Here is a 26,119-nt window from a genome sequence, read left to right as displayed (position 1 = left end):
AAGACTGCGCATCTTAAATCGAACGGACCCAAGTACTCGTAGTAAGTTAAGCACAAACAGTGTCTGGGCACGCATGCGGAATGTGATGTGGCCTAGCCTCAATGGCTAGGCTTTTATTCTTCTGCCTTGGTGGCACATTATAGTATACCTAGTCTCGTTTTGACATGACTTGGCATCATGGTTAAAGCGCTTAGTGTTACCAAAGAGTGTTTCTTCTCTTCAAGTGCAAACGTGCATATTTTGTTATTTAATAGCCACACGGAAGAGCTGTTTGCTACTATATAGGTGCACCACTCTACATCCAATCCATTGACGTGTGTCAGTTACACATCAAGTTGATGCGCATGCGTAAAGGCAAGTTTATTAAGACCTTTTTGCATAAATGAACAGTTTTGCGTGTCGCTTCCTTTGACGAGTGTATAAAAAAGATACAGAGTGTTCATGATTTTGCTTTTGTGTAAAAAAAAATTATTATACAACAACAAACACAGTGTAGACCGAGATATCGTCAGACCCCCTTTTTCTTTACTAATAGTTTCAATTTTCCATGGAATTTATGTATCAAAAGAGCAATCTTAAACAATCGCGCTTGCCACCGCAAAGTGTGTAATTTAATATTTATAAGATGATGGTTGTTAGAAGGTGTGTCGAGTTGGACCTTGTGATTTTTTTTTTTGTTTTTCAATTCACATAAAATCATTGGTAGAATAATAATTATAAAGTCTTGCAGTTTTAAATTGGATTTATTTGAAATAAGAATAAATAATTTAATAATGAATTTTATATCGGTAAAATAAATGAAAACTTGGCCAATTTGAGGTATTTAACCTCGTCAAAACCACACATTTTGTATTAAATTCGTGGCAGGTTATCATCATAGCTTTAAAGTTGGTTTAATAATGCTCTCAGTTAAAAAAAAATTTGAATTTGTATTATAAGTTTTGAATGGTGCTTAGACTTAACACCAATCGAGTTATAACTTCTTCCAAAATCGATATTTGAAATCTAGACCATTGGTATTCATTCAACACTATAACTCATACTTCTGTTCTGCGAAGCTTATGGTTTTTTTAGCTACACACCAAAGCTCTGAATAATGAATACTTAAACTTTGATTTAGAATAAGTGCGTAAGACTTACTCATTCACTCTATTAATATTCAATTTCAGTTCACTGTGGCGTATACGTACTTTTTTTCTTAATTTTTTTTTTTTGAAATTAACTAAATACGGTTTTTGTCCGCTTAGATACTATAAATCGAATGAAAATCGATATTGGCTTTAGTTTTTCAATATTTCGCTTACCCAAAACTAAAACAATGATTACGGTGTGCTATTTAAACCCACTTTTTACAAATCTGCATTTTTACACAAAAAAATTCTTATTCTTCGTATTTTGTTTCCATTAAAATAGGAAATTCAAATAGGAAATTTTGCAAAAAAAAATAGCTAGGTTTAAACACAATTTTCATGAAATATTTACTCGGTATTTGGTTGTTTCAGTCTTTCAACTCCAAAAAGTGAGTATTTCTGGAGACCTTACTGAAAAAAACAGTGTTAACTGTATTGTAAAGAAGCTCTAAGCTTACTATGCGATCATGCAATAAAAAATGAGCTGGTCAAAATTCGGACTTCAAAATTCTACTTTTTTAACGAAAATTCTGTTTTTCAAAATTCTGCTTTTCTACTATTCTGTCAACATTTATATTTGAACAAAAAAATTCTGTCATTTCCGGTTTTTTTTTTATAGCATATCGTCGCCCGAGAGTTGTTTTGTCGTAAACGCCAAAATGCACTTTTTTAAACTGGATATGTAGTAATAGGTTTTAGAACGTTCTCTTTTCATTTCTGTTATCAGATTTGTCCTATCGTTTACCGTTACTGAGATAATTAGTGTGCTTTTTGTCGTATATCCACAAAATAAGCATCGGATTAGCGTTGGTTTGTCGTAAGCGCCAACTTTTGGCGTTTACGACAAAAATTCTATGTATTTTTCAGCTTTTTTTTCTTCAGTATTGGTTTGTCGTACGTCGAACAAAACAGATACGGTAGAACTTGTTTTGTCTAAGGTAAATGACCCAAATAGAATAAAAACAAATATAATAAACCTACTAGAAAAGTATTTATTGAAAATAAGGACTTCATGTGCTATAAGGACAATGAATTTAAAAACCGTCGGTGGCGGGCGCCGCTTCGTTCAAGCGCGTTGTCTTGAGCGAAGTGAAAAAAGGTCGCAGTTTTATTTTTTTATTGTTGTACACTTATTGATCTTGTCACTTCGTTCGCGCTCGCTGTCTTCAACGAAGTAAAGTGAAAAAAAGGTTGCTGTTTTATTGTTGTATACTTATTGATCTTGTATCGAACACACAAGATCAACAACTCGACTGTAGTCGTGGGCGCCGAGCCCGTGGCGCCTCTTCGTTCACGCGCGTTGTCGTGAACGAAGCGAAAAAGGGTTGCTGTGAGTTTTGTTATTGCACCCGCTCGAAAAAAACACCTGCTGGTCGAAAATTATTTTTTCAAGGCGCCATTGTTCTCGCTAAATTTGCGTTATTGTTTTGCAAATTGATGGTACTGATGATACTTTTACACTATTTTATAAAGCGAGCGGTAGAAAAGTGGAATATAAAAGCTCATCAATATTTAAAACATATAAAAAGTCTACCATAGCAACTCCTGTAAATTTGTTCAGCCAATGTCTTCAAATTACTAAAAAATCTAACTCGATAACTAAGGATAAGATTATTGATATTAAAAGCCTTTTCATATTTATGCCTAAATCAGACTAAGAATATTATGAAGCGTTATTCAAATCAAAAAATTAGAATAAATTCTTTAGTTTGATATTTATTTAATTAACTTTTATTTTTGACCATATATTAATTTATTAATTTAACCAAACTTGGTTTATTTTTATTTTATTTCTTTCATATTTCATAGCCAAAGGATGACTTTTATTTTTTGTTATAACATTTTTTTAAATTTTTTTTATGTTTATGGTCATATTTTTTGGGTTTTCTTTATTTTAAATCTATTTATTTTAATAACTGAGCCTCTAAGTCAAACCAATACTACTTCTATGTAATAAGAAACTATTTTTTAAATGTTTAATTAATAAATAAAAACGAACTGTGAACATTTTATTATTTATTTTTTAGTATTGGAATGTTGTACGTGCGCCTACTTTGTCGTACGTGTACGGGATGGAAAAAAAGTTGATTTTGGTGGCGTTTACGACAAACTGATTTTGGATAAAAACCTTGATAATTTGAAAACTAAAATAGATGTGACAATTTTGACAACATAAATATGAAGAAGATATCGCACAAAATATTCTATAAAAAATTGAAAAAAATCTATCGGCCAGTTTTTTTTTATAAAAGCTCAAACCCAAAATTCCAAAATTGGCGTATACGACAAAACAATTCTCAGGCGACGATATGCGCTTGCTAATGAAAAATACACTTCATTAATGTAATACAATGTTAGTACTTTCCCAAAAGTTTTTTTTTTTACTGTTTTTTAAGATGCATAGACTGAATGCAAAGAGAAATGCAAGGTTTTGAAAAACTCAATTTTGAAAAGAAGAATTTTGTAAAGCAGAATTTTGCCAAAAGAATTTTGTCAATAAAAAGTTTTCACAGATGGGTTTAGATCAAGAAATTTCTGAGACGTGATATTTTTGTAGTATTTTCAAGGTAAAAAGTGAATGCCAACTTATAAAGGAGTGATTTTTAATCTTTGTTATAAGTTTTTAGCCTTAAATTAGGATAATTTTCACTTGATTTTTTTTTTTTTTGAGATCTTCATTAAAAATAACGTTAATTCCAGCATTAGGAGTATGTACCGCACCCAGTTACATAAACTTGATTTCATTAAGAAATCAAATTTTGCTATCAGTGACTAGTTTATTCATCATGCCGAGTACATTTTCACATTAAACAATCCACTAAACCACCTTTGGCCTCATAAACGCCCAAATAACATGCCCATACACATAATAAAATTGCGTGTTTTCCTCTACTGCAACTTATACGACTGCAAAACATTCAGTTCCTAGAAAAAAAAAACAAAAAATATTGAAATACATTGTAAGCTATCTAATAAACCTACCTACAATCTAACAATCATATGATTGTCGATTTCCACCCCATTACCATAGGCAAATTCATTTCCATTACTCCAGGGCTATGCCCTCTCTCCTACCACTAACTTGCTGCGAACGTGACTTGAAATTGCAGCTCCATGACCTTTCTTCTTCTTCAAGCCGACCAAACGGATGGACAATCAAACCTGTAGGTATACGCAATTTCATGTTCGTAATCCAACAATAATTCCAGCTTAGAGCAACCAAATAATTTGCTTACAAACAACCAATTACCAAACCTAAGTACCTTAGCCATTATCAGAGGCTACAATGTTCCACATTTTCCTGCACTCTGCCCACTCTCTCAAGAGATCTATACACACCATCGCACATGCAAACGAACATTAAATGTAATTGGCAACACTTGACATGCTAAATATTATGCATTAGTGTGTATCTATCTACGAGTATGTGACTGGCTGGTTACCTGTATATGGCTTGGCGCGGCGGCGTATATGTCAACCACAATTGGGCATTGACAGGTAACCTAACCTGCTCTTAGCTCTCTCAGCTCACCAGCTCACAGGTAAAATCGTATAATCCGCTGCGAAGGTTAATATGAGTCATCATCAATTCAATCAAAGCCATTCGTTTCGCGCGGTGCACTGCTCTTCTCCGAATAAAAAAAAAAAAAATAACATTGCTTCATCAAAAGCATTTAAATCCGAAAGATACAATGAAAATGATCGGCAATATAGCAATGGAATAGTGTTGCCGTTTGATTGGAATTGCAGTAAAATTGATTTTTTGAAATGAAAACTTCTTTAGTATTGATTTGAAACAAGATGAAACGAAAAAGCGACAGGACCGATGACGATAGTAAGTACCGTAATCTCAGTTTAAAATTTCGACAGGGTTGGCTTTAAAATTTGTCTTACTTTTTATGTAGGTATTGTAGAAATATGATTGAAGCGTCATATTAAAGGTGAAATAATAAGCTTTCAGATGATATAAAATTTATTATAGGTTTTCGTATAAAAAAATATATTTAATGGTGTTAAAAGAGAAAAAAGATTGATTTTTTTGGTTTTTTGATGAAAAGTGATTGGGTTCAAAATATGCTAGCTCCTTTTGTAGATGTTGTATAAACAAAAACATGGTCCATATTAATATTTTGAGCTGAAACAATAAGCTTTCAGATGATATACAATTTACTATAGGTTGTCATATTAAAATATGGATTTAAAGGTGATGGAATAAAAAAAAAGGTAGATTTTTTCGATTTTTTGTTATTTTCAAGAAAAATTATTTTTTTAAGGTTTCTTTTATGTCAGAAATTAGACCTGAAACGACCTTTTTAAGTGTCCAAAGTAACAATTTAGAAAGCCGAATTTTCATTAAAAGTAATTTTAGGTTAAAAAAAGAAGGATTTAGCAGGGACTTTGTATATTTTTCCAAAAAATTAAAGAGATAGTTTTCCGGTTTTGTAAAACAAATCAATACAATTTTTTGCTTACAATTTCAGCTAGGTGGCAACGCTGCACTTTAAAGATATTTATGCGCAGATGTTTGCGTGGTTTAACACTCATACAACTGCAAAACATTACAATTTTTTACCTGTAGATTTTATTTGTATACACATTTTCTTACCTGTTGAATATGTGGTAAGAAATCGAACAACAAAAATCATACAATCATACATGAAAGCTGTGTACAATGGCACGGCGCACGGTTGTCCAAAATGACTTATCTCGTTGCAAAAATCATAACTTTTGAACGGATTGAGTTAGCGGTACAATTTTTTTTTATTTGAAGGACATTTCTAGGGCTGTTATACCAATGAATTTCAATAAAATTATTTCACAGGGTGTTTCGGAATCATCGGCCAAAAACAGATTTTCTTTAAAAAAAAAGTTTAAATTAAAATTGGTATGCCATTTTGTAGAAATCACTAATCCACATTTAAAAACAAAATTTCAAAAAAATACAATGTCCCGTTTTCGAAAATTTTATTTTTCAAAAAAAAATTTCAAAATTTTTTTAAAAATCCAAAAATTATTTTTTTTGAAATTTTATTTTTGGCTTATATTTGAGTTATATAAGTGCTTCTTCACAAAAAGTTTCGTTGAAATCGAATAAGCCGTTTTGGAGAATATCGGATTTGAAAAAAAACGGTTTTATGGCAGGTACCGTAAAAAATCCATTCGGTTCCATTCATTAAGCCGAATAGGGTATGTGTACCAATCAATTGTTGATTCAAAATAAAAATATTTAGCTGCGCATGCTTGCGCACTGCCGAGATTTTGTACTTTGAAAAAAAATGAAGGCAGAAGGAACAGATTTTCTTTAAAAAAAATGTTTAAATTAAAATTGGTATGCCATTTTGTAGAAATCACTAATCCACATCTAAAAACAAAATTTCAAAAAAATACAATGTCCCGTTTTCGAAAATTTTATTTTTCAAAAAAAAATTTCAAAATTTTTTTAAAAATCCAAAAATTATTTTTTTTGAAATTTTATTTTTGGTTTATATTTGAGTTATATAAGTGCTTCTTCAAAAAAAGTTTCGTTGAAATCGAATAAGCCGTTTCGGAGAATATCGGATTTAAAAAAAACCGTTCTATGGCAGGTACCGTTAATAATGATTTTCCAAAAAAATTTTTTTCATTAGAAGATAGACCTTGTTTTCAAACTTACATTTGAATTTTTTAAACAAAATCGTTGGAGCCGTTTTTGAGCAATTACAGCTTTACTGAAATTGGTGTATGACAAGTACCGTTATTTTTGGCCCAAAAAAATTAATTCCAAAAACACCTCTGGAGGGTCTCCAAAAAATGCTACATACCAAATTTGAAGTCAATCGGTCCATCCGTTTAGGATGTAGATCCTTATACAGACAGACAGACAGACGGACTTCCGGGACCAACTTTTTTGGCATTCTCTATAATCGTAATATCATGGAAAAGTGTAATCTGAACTTTTTTAGATGTGAATTAGTGATTTCTACAAAATGGCATACCAATTTTAATTTAAATATTTTTTTTTTTTAAGAAAATCGGTTTTCGGCCGATGATTCCTAAACACCCTGTAAAACAATTTTCTTGAAATTCATTGGTGTAACAGCCCTGGAAATTTCCTTCAAATTAAAAAAAAAACTGTACCGCTACCTCAATCCGTTCAAAAGTTATGATTTTTGCAACGAGATAAGTCATTTTGGACAACAGTGCGGCGCGGCGGCGCAAAAAACAGGTTGGGACATTTTAATAAAATTTTGTGTTCTATATGGCATAGACTCTCGTAGCCGTAACTTGTCTACGGAATATCGTGGGTGTCTCTGTCTACTTTGGAAGCAGTTTGTTAGGAAATTTGTTTTCACAGCGATGATATCAAATAAATTAGTAGACAGGCAGATATACTTGGAATTTGGAATGGAAATAAATCCAGTCAACTCATGGTTTTTTTGTGTTTGACTCAAGACTCCTTCATGTAGATTTACATCTCAGCAATTAGAATTAGATAAATTCTATGTAAAAATGGGAATGCAAATTCTCTACAGATTGAAAAAGTTCAGAGTTTAAGTGAAAGATAAATGTGCGGTTTAAATGAAGAAATGAAAGTTGGGAACACACCCAACCCACACAATGATTGACGATGATGCTATTATTGGTTTTACTCAATTTGAGTATTTGTTTGCTCTGTCAAAAATGATTGTGTTCATTTTTAGATGAATGACGAAAATGTAGGTTGTTGATGATGAAGAAAAATGTCTTCAATGGCTAAGAAAGTTATTTCAAATGTTAATCACGTATTTGGTAAAACATATTATAATTCTTAAAAATGTAAATCAGTAAAAACGCATTTAAGATACAGAAATTTAGGTCAAATCTGTGTCTTTGTTGGAAACTTTTGTCAGCGTCAATCACATTTTACAAGATTACCAAAAATTACAAGGTAAAAATTTTCAAATTTGCAACTTTACAATTTTTTTGAAAATTTTTACCGTTACATAAGAGGTTGAGTCTTATTTTAGCGGAATATTGAATAACAAGAAAACTGATTTGGGTACAAAATCGAGGCTTTTGCGTTTTATCTAAGTCTATCTCTAGGTTACTTCAAATTTCTGCAAAAAAAATTAATTTGAATTTCGCCTTTTTTTGGATCTTGAGATAAATTTTTTAACAAGATCTTCAAAATTGGAGTTTCCATCAAAAATTTTATATTCAAAGGCTACAATTGCTGGCAAAAGAAAAAACTTAAAAAAATTATTTTCATCCGCTAACTTCAGTCTTATTTTTATAACAAAAAAACTGTTGAAGCTACAAAAACCAAGCCGGTGGAATTGAAAAGCATTTTAAAAGCTACACTTCAGACTTATTTTGTGCTGAAGATTCAATAACTCAAAAACCATGCGAGCTACAAATTTTTGGTTTGTGCCAAAAAATACCAATTAGCTATAATTAATAAGATTAATTTTTTTATTCCGCCTTAAGTGTCCGCCAAAGTAAAAAACAAAGACATGTTCATTTTCAACTCAAAAAGCATGAAATTAAAGAGATTATGAAAACATAAGTGCCATGACAGGTTAAATTCTGAACTAGAAAATTATTAAAAAATTTCATTCAGTTTACCGCAAAAGAGTACAATCGAAGGTAGTTAAATTTCTTTTTCTGAAATTAGGAAATAAAAGACATTTCTGAGAATTCAATCTTCCAAATTTTCTAAACAAAATTAAAAACAATGTTGAAAAGTCAACCATGCTACTCCTACCTTATTCTATATGGATAGCTTTTAAGCTGATTATAACACTGGATAACAATTTTCAACTTTTTAAAATTTTTGCAGAGAGATTTACATATGTATTTTAAATTTTATAGATTTGGGTTCAGTAAGCTCAAAAATAATATTGGTTTCTTTCTAGCAGCTCTAGTTTTTGAAATATTTCATTTTTCACATTTGGGGAAATATTTATATAATACAGTCAAATAAGGAGAAAAAAAGGGTAAATCTCGGAATGAATGTTAGTAGAAATTTTTTTTGCTCAATATCTTCCTTTTGCCATTCTATAATATATCTCAAAAGTCTAGAAAAATCTCATGTCCGCTTGTCGCGATTTCAAGGTCAAATCGCGAAATGGAGATTTTCAAAATTAGCAAAAATAGGCTATGGTATTATATACATATATGATACATGATTTCAAGGTATTTTTTAATGCTGATTCCAAAAAATCCAAAATCAAGACAATCTGACGTCTCTGGAAAAAGTTATACCTGTTTTTCATCTGTCAACTCATATTATTATAACAGTTGCAAATTTACTGCCGAAAACCCCTAAAAGTTATGGTAGACGAACCAAATTTTGCATGAAGATTTAAGAATCCATCATTATTAAAAATCAAAACAATCCATTACAAAAAATATATATACCTATGAAATAATGGTATTTTTTGATGAAGGGGCAAATTTTAGGATATGCACTAAAGAAGATTCTTGTTCATCTTAGGAATAAGTGCTAATAGGCTAATTTTTTCATTTTAATCTTTGTTTGGATATTCTTTAATTACCCTCAAAAATCAAAAAAAAATCTAATGTCCGCAGGTCCTAATTTTCTTGGTTTGAAGATAAGTTGCAGATTTTAAAAAAATAATAAGAAAAGTTTAAATTTTTATATGTATACCAACATAAGCGACATGATTTAAAGGTATTTTTTAACAATTATTCCAACAAAACTCACAAACAAGTCAACCTGACCATCCCTGAAAAGTAATGCACCTTATTCATGTTGATCTGACACAAATATCTGAAGTGTAGTTTTTCAATTTTTTAAAATCTGCACCTTATCTTCAAACCAAGAAAATTAGGACTTGCGGACATGAGATTTTTTTTAGATTTTTGAGGGTACTTAAAGAATATCCAAACAAAGATTAAAATGAAAAAATTAGCCTATTAGCACTTATTCCTAAGATGAACAAGAATCTTCTTTAGTGCATATCCTAAAATTTGCCCCTTCATCAAAAAATACCATTATTTCGTAGGTATATATATTTTTTGTAATGGATTGTTTTGATTTTTAATAATGATTGATTCTAAAATCTTCATGCAAAATTTGGTTCATCTACCATAACTTTTAGGGGTTTTCGGCAGTAAGTTTGCAACTGTTATAATAATATGAGTTGACAGATGAAAAACAGGTATAACTTTTTCCAGAGACGTCAGATTGTCTTGATTTCAGATTTTTTGGAATCAGCATTAAAAAATACCTTGAAATCATGTATCATATATGTATATAATACCATAGCCTATTTTTGCTAATTTTGAAAATCTCCATTTCGCGATTTGGCCTTGAAATCGCGACAAGCGGACATGAGATTTTTCTAGACTTTTGAGATATGTTATAGAATGGCAAAAGGAAGATATTGAGCAAAAAAAATTTCTACTAACATTCATTCCGAGGTTAAACCCTTATTTGACTGGATTAATACTAATTTTTAAGTTTTTCTTATTTTGAGGGTTTATTCAAGTTTTCCAGAAAAAAATTATATTAAACTCAATGTATTTGGGGTCAGTTAACCTAAAAATCACATTCATTTTTTACTAGGAGCTCTATTTTTTTTAGATATTTTAGTTTTTCCCATTTTTGGGGTGATTTCATACTATTTTTTTTAGATTTCATTATTACAAGCGTTTTAGGTCCATTTTCTTCACTCGGAGTTGAACATAACTTGAGAATTTTTAATACAAAAATTCTCAAGTTTTGTTCAACTCCGAGTGAAGCAAATGGACCTTAAAAGTTTTGCTGGAAAATCTTGTTTCAAATGTAATGTATTTCGGTTCAGTATCTAAGTAAAATAAAAATACAAAAAAAAAAAAATTTTAATAAAAAAAAATTTAACAAAAAATATGAATTTCTATGAATTTTCATGTATGAATAATTTAAAAACTAGAGCTGCTAGAAAAAAACTCATATCATTTTTGGAATCAGCACCCTAAACTTAGTAAGAAATGAAAAACAACGGTCTGGAAAATTTTTGTGTGTTGGGCAGTGTAATCAGCAGACATTTGACAATAATTTGATGTATAATTATGTAGTACTAAACCAAATTATATCGGAACCGGGTTTTGCTCTATGGATATGTGGTATCACTTTAACATATGTTCATATGGTCTTTTGGAATGGGAAAAACAAAATCGTTATCAAAAAATATGTTTGTGTAAAAATGGCATAAATTTAATCGTTTCAATTTTTTATAAGGCTTAGACGTTTTCCTTCCTATTTCCTAGAGCAATGGCCATGCAGATTTTTTGACATAACAGTAACACTTTTATACAGAGTTCCATATATATATACTGTAAACAGTAGGTATAGGTCCTTATTTCACATCCAGTCAATTTGGACTAGTTAATATAATTTTGTGATGTAATTTTTTCTTGTTAAGATTTTAGATCTATTTCGATTTCTATTCACTTGTTAATACTCACTCTTTAACAAGGTACACTAAATAAATGAAGCGCATTAGATACTTATTCAGGAAGTAAAAAATTACCTGTAAATAAAAAGAAAAAAAAATTGGTTTAGTTATTATTTTGGTTAACACGCATATTAGCATGAGTATGTGAATAATGTAGGTATAGAATAGATGTACATACAAAAACAATAATTTTTTTTCTTTTTCCTGTTGCAAAATAAATAACTAGAGCAAAAAAAAATACATAAAGAAAACCAATAACAATGAGATTCCAATAGATTGATGGTAGCATTTGAGTGAATCTTACATTTTTTTTCTTCTTCTTTAATTCACCCAGTTACTCGATCATGCGATTGAAATAAAAAGAAACAACTTCAATGACCCGAATAACTTAAATAAAGTCATGCAAAAATTGCAACTTTTTGTATTTTATATAAATTTTTTTTTTGGTTCAAGACTGCAAGTGAAATTTATTAACAGTAAAACTTAAAAAACAAAAACAGATTCAATGCACCATTGCACAGTGGTTCCGTAGTAGGCCATAGGCCGAAATATCGATGTCAATATAATGACGTCATTTTTCGTTATATTTGTTATAAAAAGCCTATTCTTTAAGATAGCATAACAGACATTTTGAGAAAATAACGGAACTTTTCATATCGACCATGAAAATTTGTCGAAAAAAGTCTGATTTCAATGCTTTATTTTTGGTCCCGAATCAACTTAAACTTTTTAGTGTATTTTTCGGTTAAAATTATTTTTTTTTTTTGTTATGGAACTTAAAGTTGAAGGTATGTACTTTATTTAAAGAGTTTACAATTCTATTTTATTTAAAATTTTCAATAAAAAACAGACTAGAAAAGGACAGGTTCAAATGCCATACTTTTGTTTTTCTTCTCACTTTACCGAAACTTTTAACTATGTTGTCATCAATATAAATACATGATTCATAAATAATTTTTCTCTAGAACGTGTAGTTTCTTAAACAATTGAATCTGTCTGCGAATAAGTGCGACGGGCTACGACTGACTCTTTCACACTCATTGTTTAAATTTTATCCATATTTTTCATATTTAAAACTTTTTCAAAAAAATTTTTTTTTTTTAAGTTTTTATGTTTTCCTTAAGTTTTTGCACATATTTTTATAAAAATATATGATATTAAGCAAGCTTTAAATCTGAAATGTAACATAAAAACTATGACTGAAATTGAAAAAAAAACCAAATAAATAATTTTAAAAAATAACTTATCATTTGTTTGTATGTAGATTCAAGGCTTCTTTTTACATTTTGTTATTAAATATATACAAGATTTCTTTATAAAACAATTGTTTTTAAATTAATTCATTTTTTATTGCTAAAAAAATATATTCTCACACATATTCAAGTATATTTTGTTGCTATCCTAACCATAATCCCCTATGGCCGCCCTTCTTAGAAACCGGTACCACTGTGCATTGCGGTTTATACGTACATATAGTATCTATGTGCATAAATTTAAATTACTCTTGACATTTGATACAGTGACTTAGCGTCAAAGATTAAAGTCTTTACTTATTTATTATTTGTATACTTTAAATGATGCTGTTAAAAATAAAAAAAATAACAATTGGCTTGGTTGGTAGAAATGAAGATACCTCAAAGATTTATCATCGCCTGAAAGAATGAAAGTTGGAGTTGGACTTTGTTTTACACTGGGTCGCACGCACTCTCTCTTATACTAAAAGTAGCTCTTAAGCTTTTACTAAAAAATTTCCGATGATGTAAAAAAATACATAAAATCTGTTTTTATAATTAATGAAACATCGTATTTAATGATTTTTATCACAAAACAAAATATGCCATCTAATTTCTTGTATGAAAAGTAATTTTTATAAAAAATTTTTGAAAATCGTTATAGCCGTTTTTTTTTAATAATTTTTTAATATGTATACAAATTCTCTAAAATGTTTTAAAAACAAGTTGGGATGCCATTTTGAAGAAATAATTAATTTACACATAAAACCGAAATTTTAAAATTTTTTCACCAACCTGTTTTCAAACAAAAAAATTGATTAAAAAAAAAAAACTTGAAATATTTTTTAAAACTCCAAAAATTTTCTAAATGTTCAATAATAGTTTTACTCAAAAGCTTTTGTATAATTTTTTTTTTTTAAATCGGGTTATTCTTGTACGAGATATTCAGAAACCAAAAAAAAAAGCCGTTAATAGCGGTACAAAAATATTTTTCGTTTCAAAAGTTTTCTCAAATGTGTAATACAAAAAATCCTTAAGTGCAGTGTATTTGTTGTCTAAGGTGACTAGCCTGAGGGTTAAAAATTTTAGTTAAACAAATTATTTAAAAAAAAAACAAGGTAAACATTTTATATATTTTGAATTTTTTGTTGTTGAGCAAAAAGTATTTTAGAGGTAATATCTTATCAATTCTTGAAGACCCTATTTACTATAAGTGTATTTTTTGTAATCCAAAAAGTGGCATCACTGTTCGCTAAAAGCAAAATCCGTACCTACACGCTACACTACACTACACAACAAAGCGATTGAGTCGGAATTGAAAATACAAATACCAATACCAAATCTCACTCAACGACATTCATGATCACAGCTCGAGCTCAGTTTGAGACGCGCTAGCTTGGTGTAAACGTCAATGCGGATCGTTTTTTTTTTTTGTTTGTGTTTCGTAAACAAATAACACAAAAGATCAATTAACTTGAAAAATCTATAAACTTTTACTTTGTTTATTTAAAAACTTTTAAAACTATTTTATCTCAGTGATTTTGACAAAGTTTTTATAAAACTAAAAAATGAACAAAATATTTATTTTTCTTTTTGTCTTTTGTATGAGTTTTCACACAGCATTTAGCATTCAATGCTATGTGTGTAACACTTCGGATACTGTCAGTCCATTTCAATGTGGTGAATGGTTCGAACGGTATGATGATCCCGATATCCAACCACAAGATTGTTCAAATGTGCATGGAGCCAAGTATTGCATCAAACATATTGGCCGGTATGAGGGCGGTATTGGGGCCAAACGTTTTTGTTCATCCAAAGATTTGGGCAACTATTGTGACTATGTACAAAACAAAGGTGACGTCATGGAATACCGATCGTGTATTTTTACCTGCGATACTGACGGGTGTAATGGTGCTACTGGATTGAGTGTTAATAAGTCGCTTGGTTTAATGTTATTTGTAGTAATTTTTATTCGTATTGTCAGTAAATTTATTTAAGTTTAAAAATATAGTTTTTTTTATATAAAAATTAAATTGAGTTGTGTATTTTTTAAAATTTTTTTGATGATCGTTCACACACAAGAATTCTTCAATGAGTGATAAATGAATAATGATTAAATGAAAAGGCAAAGATCGATGTTGATAGACTTCACATATTTAGCCCTCTAACTGGTTTATAATGATAAAGCATAAGATGAACAGCTTCAATGAGCTCTCTGCGTTTGCGTTATCGATGAAAAACAGCTTGAAACTTTATACTTTTGCCGGTATTGATGTCTGATATTTTATACCAACAAAAGCCATATAAAATACGAGAAGTAAAATATAATAAACGAATAATAAAAAGATAAACCAGAAGAAATGAGAACGAATTTATTATTTTACTGCTAACAGAGCGGCAAAATGATAGAAAAATAATTAATAGGGAGTTTTACGATTTAATGAATCAGATACGGGTTTCGTAAAATTTTAAAGTAGGTACCTATCGGTTTTTCGAAAATTTGTATATGTAATTTTATTGGGACTAGTTGCATCTAGGTTCTTAACAAAGAGTTGTACTTAATACAAGTTATACCTACAAAACAAAATTATGAATAAAGTTTTCGAATAGGTGCTGTGCTTACTTAAAACGTGTTAAGGGGGGAAATCCCTCTGGACGACAGCTTTTTCAATAATTTTTTTTGGAAAACTGAAAGCATTTATTGAAATTTGGGAAAGTATGTGATATTATTGACATTATAAAGTATTGATACAATTTTTTTGAAGTACAAAAAAAAAACAAAATGGCGGCTCTACAGCTCTTTAAAGTTGACGCTTTGAGTTTGCGCCGTGCAATGTCCAGGTCCAGAAAATTATTTATAATCAAAAAAGAAATTTTTTTCCAATAAAATATATTTATACGCATTGCATGAACCTAAATTTAGTAAAAAAAATGTAAAATAAAAATTAGAGACAAAAAAAAACGAAAAAACACAATGTTTTTTTATAAACAAATTGTAAAAAAAAATATTTTATGTAAAAAAAAAACTTTTAGGTTCATGCAATGGCCAATAAATTAATGAGTAATTTGCAATTTATTTCAAGTCGATAGCTTCATTAGTTTTTGAGTTACGTTGCACGGCGCGGAAATAAGCGCGTTTTGAGGAAAAAGCGTTTAAAGTTTTCGTTTTCGTACTGAGGTAGGTTCAATGGGCATGGGTTTCGGGACTATCTTGGGGCATTTGAGGCTTCATTTAAGGCTTAGACCACTGAAAATAGTTTTTTCGGTTGATAAATGAATTTATAAGGCAAAAAAAAAATTAATGCAAAAATAAAAATTTCCAGAGGGATTTCCCCCCTTGATAGTTTCTGGTGAAATGATTAGACCTTAATCTAGCCCAAGCAAAATAAACATTTGCTGAGGAAAAATTAAAAGAAATTTTTTTTTTTAATGCAATTATCTTTATTTTGCCATGAGAAATATACAAATACACCAAAGAGTTCATAAGCGAATCGTAGATGCGTTATAATTTTTTTTCAAGGTAACATGTCGAAAATATTGGTTTTTTGTGTGTAACTTTTAAACTGTGAAAGCAATTGAAAAATATTGTATAGCAAACTTGTATGTAGACAAAGTAATTTTCTGAAAAAATTATTGAGACACTTTTATTCCTAGGAGAAGTAATTTAATTTTCTAAATAAATAAATGTATTTTGTATCGTTAATAGTTTTCAAAATATCAATTAAAGCTTAGTATGCAGCGGGAGCGAAACGAAAATTTCCATACAAAAATAGCACAACGAAATCTACCGATTTTTTTTTTTATTCTTGTTTTAAAACTTATTTTCAGATGTTTTTTCTTGAATTTTTTTTTTATTATTTTAACTTTGACTTAACCCTCTGTAGGCACACCTCTTTTTTGCGAATTTGGTTTATACTTTTTCATGGCGCAAGAACTTTTTTCGGTCTCACTATTTTATGGAGAATCATATATGAAATTGATGTAGAATTTTCCGAGGAATTTGAATACTGTATTCACAATTCCAAAAAATGTATTTTCACCCTTATAAAGACACTTTTCTGTGACCAATTTTCATTTTTGTCCTGTCAAATTCGAACCCGTGTGCTGACAGAGGGTTAATACATGATTGTATTTTTTTTTTAACGTGTAAGCTATTGACTTTGGAGACTTAAACATTTTTCGTTTCTCTTTAGCTGCGTACTAGGCTTAAAAACAAAAAAATGTTAAGAGGCAAAAATAACCGCATATTTTATAGATATAAATATTACCTACAATAAATGTTGTGAAAATCCATGAAAGCCTTTTCGAAACGAACGATCAGTTTAAAGTTATTGCGGCTTTAAAAATCATCATATTTCGAAAAATATCGGTATTTTAATTAGTACATACCTATAATAACTACGAACTCTTTTGGACGAAAGCGTTAAGGTAATCTTAGTTTTTTTTTTTTCTTTGAAAAAACAATTTTTTAAAAATGTATCAATGAATTTTCTTGAAACATTTTTTTAATTATGTGAACTACAAATTTTTTTCAGATATTCGGCTCGGGGCCCCACTTCAGCTAGGGGCCCCTCGCCCTGACTACGAACAAACAAAATTTCTTGGAGTTGTACCTTCCATAAAAAAACCACATTACATTTGTATAAGAAAAAAGAACAACAAAAAAAGAAAATTAATAAAATTAGATAACATTGTCCAATCAACGTTCCCAATTTGTATCGTAGCTTTAAGAATGTACAGAAGTTTGATGATTTCTAACGTCTAGTAGACTCTACACGAAGATTTTGGAAAAGAAATTGGTATCGTTTTTATTGAATAGCTCCTTTGTTGTTAATTTTAACAAAAAATGACAAAGGTGAGATTTATTAACAATAAAATTATCTTAAAAATGATATACAAACCAATTCCGTGAGTTGATTAAATAAAATTTTATAATTGGTTAAATTGCGGTTTTGTCTCGCAAGGTAGGGGCAAAATTGCATTTTTTCATATATCTGACGAAGTTTTGATTTGTTGGGGGTAGTATGAAAATTATAAAATTTTATTTAATCAACTCACGGAATTGGTTTGTATATCATTTTTAAGATAATTTTATTGTTAATAAATCTCACCTTTGTCATTTTTTGTTTATTTGAACAACAATGCAGCTATTCAATAAAAACGATACCAATCTCTTTTCCAAAATGGCGGCTGCTCCTATCATCCGCAAACAAATTAACTATTATGATAAGGACAACCAGCGAAACACATTCAATGTAAAAAGTATTGTCCCGCGACAATAGGCATAGGTATACCTATTTATACCTTTTGAATCTAAGATATTTTCTAATAACTAACGTTAATCGAAATTATCTGTGAACCATCAAGTTGCTATAATTTTTTTGTTCAGATATCACTGCAATATTTATTATAGTTATTTCAAAACTTTTAGTCTACATTTTTTATAAAATGACATGATAGGAAAACAGATTATAGCCGATTAAGTCTCTGGTAAGTTACCTACTAACCTAACTTAAAAAGAGCTTATGATATTGAAAAACCATCGAAAAAGGGCCCAAGAACTACTTTGCCTAGGGGCCCATGACATGGTTAATCCGGCACTGACCTTCGTCACTATACATATGTAAATATATAAAATCGACAGACTACAACTATACAATTTTGATGGAGCAAAAATATGATCAACAAAAGTCAAGTGGTTTTATTAGTTTCTTACTAAAAGAAACTTTTTTTTATAAAACCTAACAAAAATATAAAAAAAATGTTCCACATACACCATAGTGAACGTTTGAAAACTGATGCATAATTACATAAAATAAAACCTCCAATTGGGTTTGTACTTTGATCACTACCCTTTTTAACCTAGTTCAGCATACATAAAAGTAGTAGTGACTTATAAATCTCAACTATTTTTGTGTAATTAATTTGCAAAAATGAAAGGGACCTACAATTTACCGCCGAGTCCGAACGGCTAAGCAGATATGTAATTTTCATGATACACTTGGATTGGAGTCTTGTCAATTCTTATCAATTCTATTAAATAAATTGAAGCGATCTTAAAATCTTTCGTTAAAATACTCGTACTTATTAGGTCAGTAAGTATAGTCAAATTCCTTGTCAACGTATTATTCGTAGCTACTCAACATGATTCAAAAGCCACATATGACATCTTTAACCATTTTCTTGTCATAATTCATCACAAATATTTGTAGAAAACAATTTTTCATAGTATATATTAATAGTGTTTAGAATAAGCATTTTTCCAAAACTGTATTGTTACACAAAACCTTACAAATGAGTACACCTCATCTTGCAACAATCGATAACTTATTATTGTAGTTCTTGGTATTCTGAAATAAAGTGATACAACAGAATCTCTTCAAATCATTGTTTCCTTTTTTTTTCATTTCGGAATATTCTTTCAAGTTTGTTTACAAAAAATCATCACACAACAATGTATTCCAATTTCAATATTCCCATGCTAACAAATCACAGCAGAGTCAATACTCTGAACTATGAACTCGGTCGGCGATAAGGTCTGATAAGCTTCATCAATCAAATAAAATTATATAAAAAGAGATTCCGTGATGGGTGCGCCGCCGCATCGCACCAACCGACACGACGATAAGACATAGCTTCTGTCAGAAGAACGATGATTTATTGTTACACCCACAACGTCATTTCTATCGTTTATCACCTGAACCAGGTAGAGAAATCAATTCTTCGCTCTCTCTCTTTGAGACATGGCTATGTTTTGAAGTTCTGTGATGCATGCAATTGTATGGTGTTAAAGCAGAAGAAAACCCTTTTAGTCAGTGCGCGTTGCTAATTGAGAATGCGATACCCGGAAGCTAATTACCACATTTTGACTGATCCATCCATTTGGTTCGAAAGAATGTCCGGCACATCACGAAACACAAGCTTAGAACCAAGATTGAGTATCGTCTGCATTCAGAAGTACCTACATCCACTCGAACTGGTCGGTCAGAGACGTGCATCTGCAGAAATCCGTGTATTCGCATTTGTATTAGGATTTTTCACTTAAAATGTTTAGTGTCAGCTAATTAGTTTTGGTGATTTCGGATTTGCCTGCAAGTCTCCATAACGCAGCTGTTGATTGATACTATCTGTAGATGGGCCTATAGCTCTTACCATAGCAGCGGACTTAGGAATTTAAATGGCTCGAGGTAGCAAGAGGGTTGTGACTGTCTCCACAATGTCATGAGGCAGTGCGCCACTATAACTGCTAAATGTTATTTATGCTATGATGATGCAATTATTCCAAACTTTTAGATACGCAATAAAACTGCTCAAATGCGAAGATATACAGAAAAATTAGACAGCACACACAAGCAACAAGGAATCTACGCATAGATCGCGACAATTTTTTTGCCTTATCTCTGGATTGTGTATCTTTGGCAAAGAATCTTCATAGCGCTAGGTCGTCTTGGCGATCACAATTCGAGATTGCAATTAAATGTGTAATTAAAACCAGTTCGTCTAGTTAGAAGAGGAGCTTCTGATGGGGCAGCTTATAGAGGCAGCTAATAGAGGCTTTGGTATATCGAGACTCGAAAGAGAGAGAGAGGAAAGATGAGCGAGCAAGGTGTTGTGTGTTGTTTTCTATGGCACTCATCTATGAAGCGAGGTGGCAGCTACATACATTGCAGTAATAGGAGGATATGTCTTGAGAAAGTGTTGACGTGCTACACTTGGTTTTCGTCTCTTTTATTTGTTGTTGTTTGGTATTTTTTTATTTGACGTGATATGTTGCTTAATGACTTGTTTGTTTGGGATTTTCTTTCCTCTATAATCCTCCATCACAGAGTCAGAGACATATCCCATTCTTGAAAAAAAAAGATGATGTTTACTCAATTGGATAGAAGAGACAACGGCGGCGGTGGTAGACCCCCATTAACTAATGGAAGATGTACCTACTTCTTCAACTTGTTGCTTATATTTATCTAAGTGGCTTTGGCTTTGTCTTCTCTGTCGGTGGTATTTGAAATGTGAGTTCGTCAAACAACGTGACTTTTTTTTCGAAAAAAAGACAAAGTTGTCATTTACGTCTTTCAGAAAACTTGAAGTTAAAATAAATGAAAAAAAGTGAAATTACCGTGTACAGAAGTTGAGTTAATGCAAAAAGAGGCATCTTCATTAATGAGAACCTATCGGGGAACCAAACCATAAACGTTGACGCTTTGATGTCGAACTTGAAGATACTCTATTGATTTATTCTCCATTTTTAATAGCTTTGGCATACAAATATGGTAACAACTTATGAGGATAAAGTCAAGTCCATGTTTATTATATAGTGCTGTGTCCTAGATAATTTAATTAAGAACGATATGAGAGATCATTAGATATTGCCTAGGCAACATTGTAAGAAGAGAAAAAACAATATTCAAACAAGTGTTTTCATATGATCGTTATGGGTGTTCGGTTTAATTAATGGTTTTTGCACGCGATAGAATTTATCGTAGGTATTATAAAAGTAGTTTGTATTCAGTAGAGACGTTGGAATGACGATAAGAAACTTAAGCATTGAGTTGCATTATCGATATCTCAATATTGAGATCCCGCAAGAAATTCCTTCCATAACATAATAAAGAATTCTTGTAGAAATTTTTTTTTCAATTTTATACTTGAAATAAAAAAAGAGATAGGTACAAAAATGCTAAGTCTTTTAGATAAATCGTTAGTTCGTAAATAAGTTTTAAGGTGAAGATTTAAATGATCTTACAGAGCTTTTCTGAAAAGGAGCTAGAAATGTCTTACTTAATATTGTTCTACTATTTACCACTTTTTTATTTCACTGATATAACTTTATAAATTCAATAAGTGTTTTTTGGTTCCAAAATCTCTACATTCCCCTTACTTGAAAAAAAGCAGTTACGAATCATATGACCTTTATAAGACTAATTACTCCCTCCCTTAAACCCAAAACTGTTTTATGAATGCTCTTTATCTTTTTTATCTGCTTTTTATCTCAAATTCTCAAAACAATGCGTTGTTTCCAAATTTTACGATTTTTCAAAAAAGTGGTCACAAAAAAGTCTCTTTATAAGGGTGAAAATATATTTTTTTGGAATTGTGAATAGAATATTCGAATACCTAGGAAAATTCTACATCCATTTCATAAATGATTCTCTATAAAATATTGAGACCGAAAAAAATTCTAGTGACATGAAAAAGTATATAGTCCAGTGCATTTATGATGTTCATATATGGGCGACCCAGCAGTACCCCCAAATTTTTTTTGCTCATTCGATAGAACATTGGCTGAATATCATTACCCTGATTTTTCGCACTCGCGAAATTCACCCTTCGGCTGCCATCTTGGATTTTAGTTTTTGTTGAATATTTCGATTTCTATTTATCCTACATAAAAGTTATGTATGCAAGAAACGTAGGCAATTAAATTTCGCGTCTTTTATGTTTAGAACAATTTTTCGATACTCTGAATATTAAAAAAGTTACAAGCCAACAAAGTACAAAAAAGATAAAAGATAAGATTATTTACCTTAAAATTTTCTACAATTCTGCTATACAACTTTTTTTTCTATCGCTATAAATACAAAAGTTGTTAATATTTTTTTTTGTTAAAAATGCTCTTTTCTGTTTGTGTTTTTTATCTTTACTTTTTTCTTAATTTTTTTTTTACCAAATCTTGAATTTTAAATGATCAGTGAGTATTTTATAGCTTTATGTTACAAGAGAAAATTCAGGACCTGCAATTTTTTTATATTTAAGTCTCTTCATTGTGTAAAAAAGGGGTATTTTTTAACAAAAAAGTATTAATAACTTAATTAATTATAGCGATACAAAAAAAAAGTTTTATAGCAGAGTTGTAGAAAATTTTAAGGTAAATAATCTTATCTCGGAAGGTTTTTTCATAATTTTGATAAAAAGTGCTCAAAACTTTAAAATTGTCACTTTTTTCTGGTTTTTTTACTTTAACTTTTTTAATATTCAGAATATCGAAAAATTGTTCGAAACATAAAAGACGCGAAATTTAACTGCCTACGTTTCTTGTATACATAACTTTTATGTAGGATAAATAGAAATCGAAATATTCAACAAAAAATAAAATCCAAGATGGCGGCCGAAAGGTGAATTTCGCGAGTGCGAAAAATCAGGGTAATGATATTCAGCCAATGTTCTATCGAATGAGCAAAAAAAATTTGGGGGTGGTACAAACTGCTGGGTCAAATTATAAGTGCACTGGACTAATAAACCAAATTCGCACCCGTGTGCCTATCACGTCACAAAAAAGAGGTGTGCCTGCAGAGGGTTAATAAAGTTCGTAAGGATACCATTAATTTTATTCGAGTTAAAGCTGATTTTTCTTATTTCCAAAAAAAAAGCACCCTTTATCTTAAATAATTTTATGGACTGTTTAGATTCTTGAAGCTTTTGGTAAATCCAACATTTTTAACAATTAAGTGCCAATTATACAAATGAGGTATTGTTAAAACCGTTTTACTTGTCCTCTAAATATAAGTTACGTGCCGTTACATTAAAGTCTATAAAGCACCATCTAGAAACATAAATCATGAACTAAAAAAATATTTTTACTTTCTCTATAGCGTATTGGTTTCGTGTCGAAAAAAATTTGAGGTTTTAATCAAAACCAACATTACGATGATGGAGAATTACAAAAAAAGTGGGTCTCGCAATTCCGTCCGTGCTCCTGTGCGTCCATCTGTATACATTTCCACAGCCTAAACGGGTGGATGGATTTTCTTCAAATTTGGTACAGATGATTTTTATGGAATTCTGAAAGTTGTTTTTTTTTTTGTTTTTTTATATCTCACTTAGAAAGTGTACATCCCATACAAATTTTTCAATTTAAACCAAATATCTCGAAAACGGCTCTAACGATTTTGATTAAACTTTGCAGACGTAATATTCAATTTTTTCCAAAAAAAGTCAAATAAAAAATATATTTTTATTCAAAACAAAATTTTGCCCTAAATATAGGCTCTTCCCCAACATCAACAAAATTTCTTTAAATTTATATAGCGGCAGCTCTTAAAATTTACAAGTAAACTAAAATTAAAGTGTTACAAACTGCAAGAGCAAGTACGTGCGACCACAGTCGTGCATTTATTTAACGTAAAATGGCAAATAACACTGATTAACAAAATTAAATTTTATTTTTGTTACCGAGACTAAACTCGAATCTAAAGTCAAACAAAATTAATCAGCTATTACCGTTAGAAAATGCCAAAAGACGTTTTTTTTTACTTCTTCGGACCTTATTCTTTTATATAAAGAAAATTTTTTGAACATATTTAGTAACGGTTTTATTAAAACTGTTTTCCTTATTTCAAGGCCTGTTTAAATATTTCCGATATCTTTTTTACTGTCCTTGATTTATTTTGAGCCCGAAGATAAAACTTTCTAAAAAAAAGGGTAACAAAAATGTTAGAGTCACGAGTTTTTATTTTCGCCGATTTTCTTGTAGAAAAACTAGAAAATGTCAACTACCCCCAAGTTATATGAACTGATATTAAGAAATAGCTTAAACCGTTATACTTACTGCACAAGTTCAACTGATCCGGTTTTATGACAACGCCTTCAGCAAAACATCTAATCACCATTAATAAAATTAGAAATTCAATAGCTTCATCATTAATTTAAATGTATTCATCCGTGACATGAATTCCATATGTGTCATCATGCAGTGTCCATGTCCAGCCCCTTGTCCATTGTAGGTTATTGTGTCAAAGAAAAAAAAAAAAAAAAGGAAAAACCCCCACCCCTCATCCCTCAAACATATGTCACACCGCGTCACACACATATTAGGTCCTCTCTAGCTCTCATATCCAAATGCAAATCTTCTATATTATTTTCTAAGACCTAATCCTGAATGAGATTTCCATATTATAAACCTCATGGCACCTATAGGCTACCACTCCAAGAATTGGACGTCCAATCCAATTGAATACACAGCTTCTCATTTCAATGCACAGAGAATACGGTGAATAGGTACGTTACGTATAGAGTATATATGCGGAATGCTATTTTTTTTTTTTGTTACTAAATTAGTTGAAGTGTCTTTCATGCGGTCCAGAGGTTTAGTATACCAGTATCTGAAAAAAAAAACTTAAACCTGAGAAGATGCAATAGGCTACGAGAGTACATCTGTTACAAAATGTGGTATAAGATATGCAACTATGTATGTACACCAGATACTCGTAAGTATGTGTGTAAAGTAAGCAATAATATGCAAAATAGTATTCTTCCGACTAATTCTTGAGGCATGTTTATTAATTTCATACGGTTTTGATCCTGTTTTCACGGTGTGCAGTTATAAACTGCGTATCCGTCGGGTATAGCTATGCAATGCAACGCTAACGCACTTGTTTGGTGGAACGCGTTGTCACTGGATTTGCATTAGACAACATTATAATGTGGAAGAAGGTTTTTTTTTTTTTATTATTTTGTTTGTTGAAGTGCGTAGCTATAGGTGACAATTATAGACTGGGAGGTAGTGTTGACTTTTGACCTAAAATAAAACACCATCTTGATTTTCATTTTTCGTTAAAATACCATAAATGTTGTATCCTTCTTAAGCAGACTTCCTGGAATATGTATTTGATTCCAAGCTTTATAAAAAAGTTCAAGTCTCAAGCACACTGACAAAGAAGTTAAAAATTTGTTGCAAACTAGTTTTAAATTGGTTGCAAATAAGTTTCAATGTGAACTAGTTTCAAAAACGTTCTAAGTCTCATTTAAAATATAAGTCTAATGCACATTGAGAAGTAAGTTAAAAATTGGTTGCAAACTAGTTTCAAATTGATTTCAAATCGGTTTCAATTTGGTTGGGAACTAGTTTAAAATACGTTCTAAGCCTCATTTTAAAATTTAAGTCTATTAAACACTGAGAAACCAGTTAAAAACCTAATAACATTGAGAAATCAGTTGAAATTCGGTCGCAAAATGGTTTCATATTAGTTGCAAATACGTTTCAGATCGATTGTAAAGTAGTTTTTAACACGTTTCAAGCTATTTTGATATTGATTTGTAAAGATTTGCAAAAAAAATCGGATAGCCCATCACAAAGGCTGTTAACCAACTGTAAAGAATAATTAAAATAATGACATTTGCAACCCTTCATCTCAAACTATTTTTGATAGAAAAAATAATTATTCCCCTCTAGCTTAACACCACGCACCGCTTTTACATATGGCGGAGAATATAGTGTGTGGTAAACGATTAATTGGAAACGGTTTGCTTTCAATTTAATCTGAAATGAGGAATCAGTTTTGAGGAACTTTGTGTGGTTAGGATGCGGAGGTTATAGATTACCTTCGAGTATTATGTATTC

At 30.5% G+C, this 26,119-nt stretch overlaps 2 protein-coding genes across 2 annotated transcripts in view; one reads left to right on the top strand and one right to left on the bottom strand.

Moving 5' to 3' along the window:
* LOC129906699 (uncharacterized) overlaps positions 1-26,119 on the bottom strand; it is an 86,152-nt gene that overhangs the window by 43,191 nt on the left and 16,842 nt on the right. The gene's annotated exons all lie outside the window — the stretch shown is intronic.
* LOC129906723 (U-scoloptoxin(05)-Sm1a) lies at positions 14,175-14,810 on the top strand. Its single transcript, XM_055982620.1, has one exon. The coding sequence runs from the start codon at positions 14,352-14,354 to the stop codon at positions 14,778-14,780; it is 429 nt and encodes a 142-aa protein (XP_055838595.1). The 5' UTR covers positions 14,175-14,351; the 3' UTR covers positions 14,781-14,810.

The sequence above is a fragment of the Episyrphus balteatus genome, chromosome 1 (assembly GCF_945859705.1).
Source record: "Episyrphus balteatus chromosome 1, idEpiBalt1.1, whole genome shotgun sequence".
Classification (NCBI taxonomy): domain Eukaryota; kingdom Metazoa; phylum Arthropoda; class Insecta; order Diptera; family Syrphidae; genus Episyrphus; species Episyrphus balteatus.
The sequence above is the reverse complement of the archived record's forward strand: the minus strand, read 5'-3'. Positions and strand labels throughout refer to the sequence as shown.

Excerpts from the sequence above, each read along its gene's own strand:
- LOC129906723 (XM_055982620.1), top strand. The coding sequence starts at position 14,352 with ATGAACAAAATATTTATTTTTCTTTTTGTCTTTTGTATGAGTTTTCAC.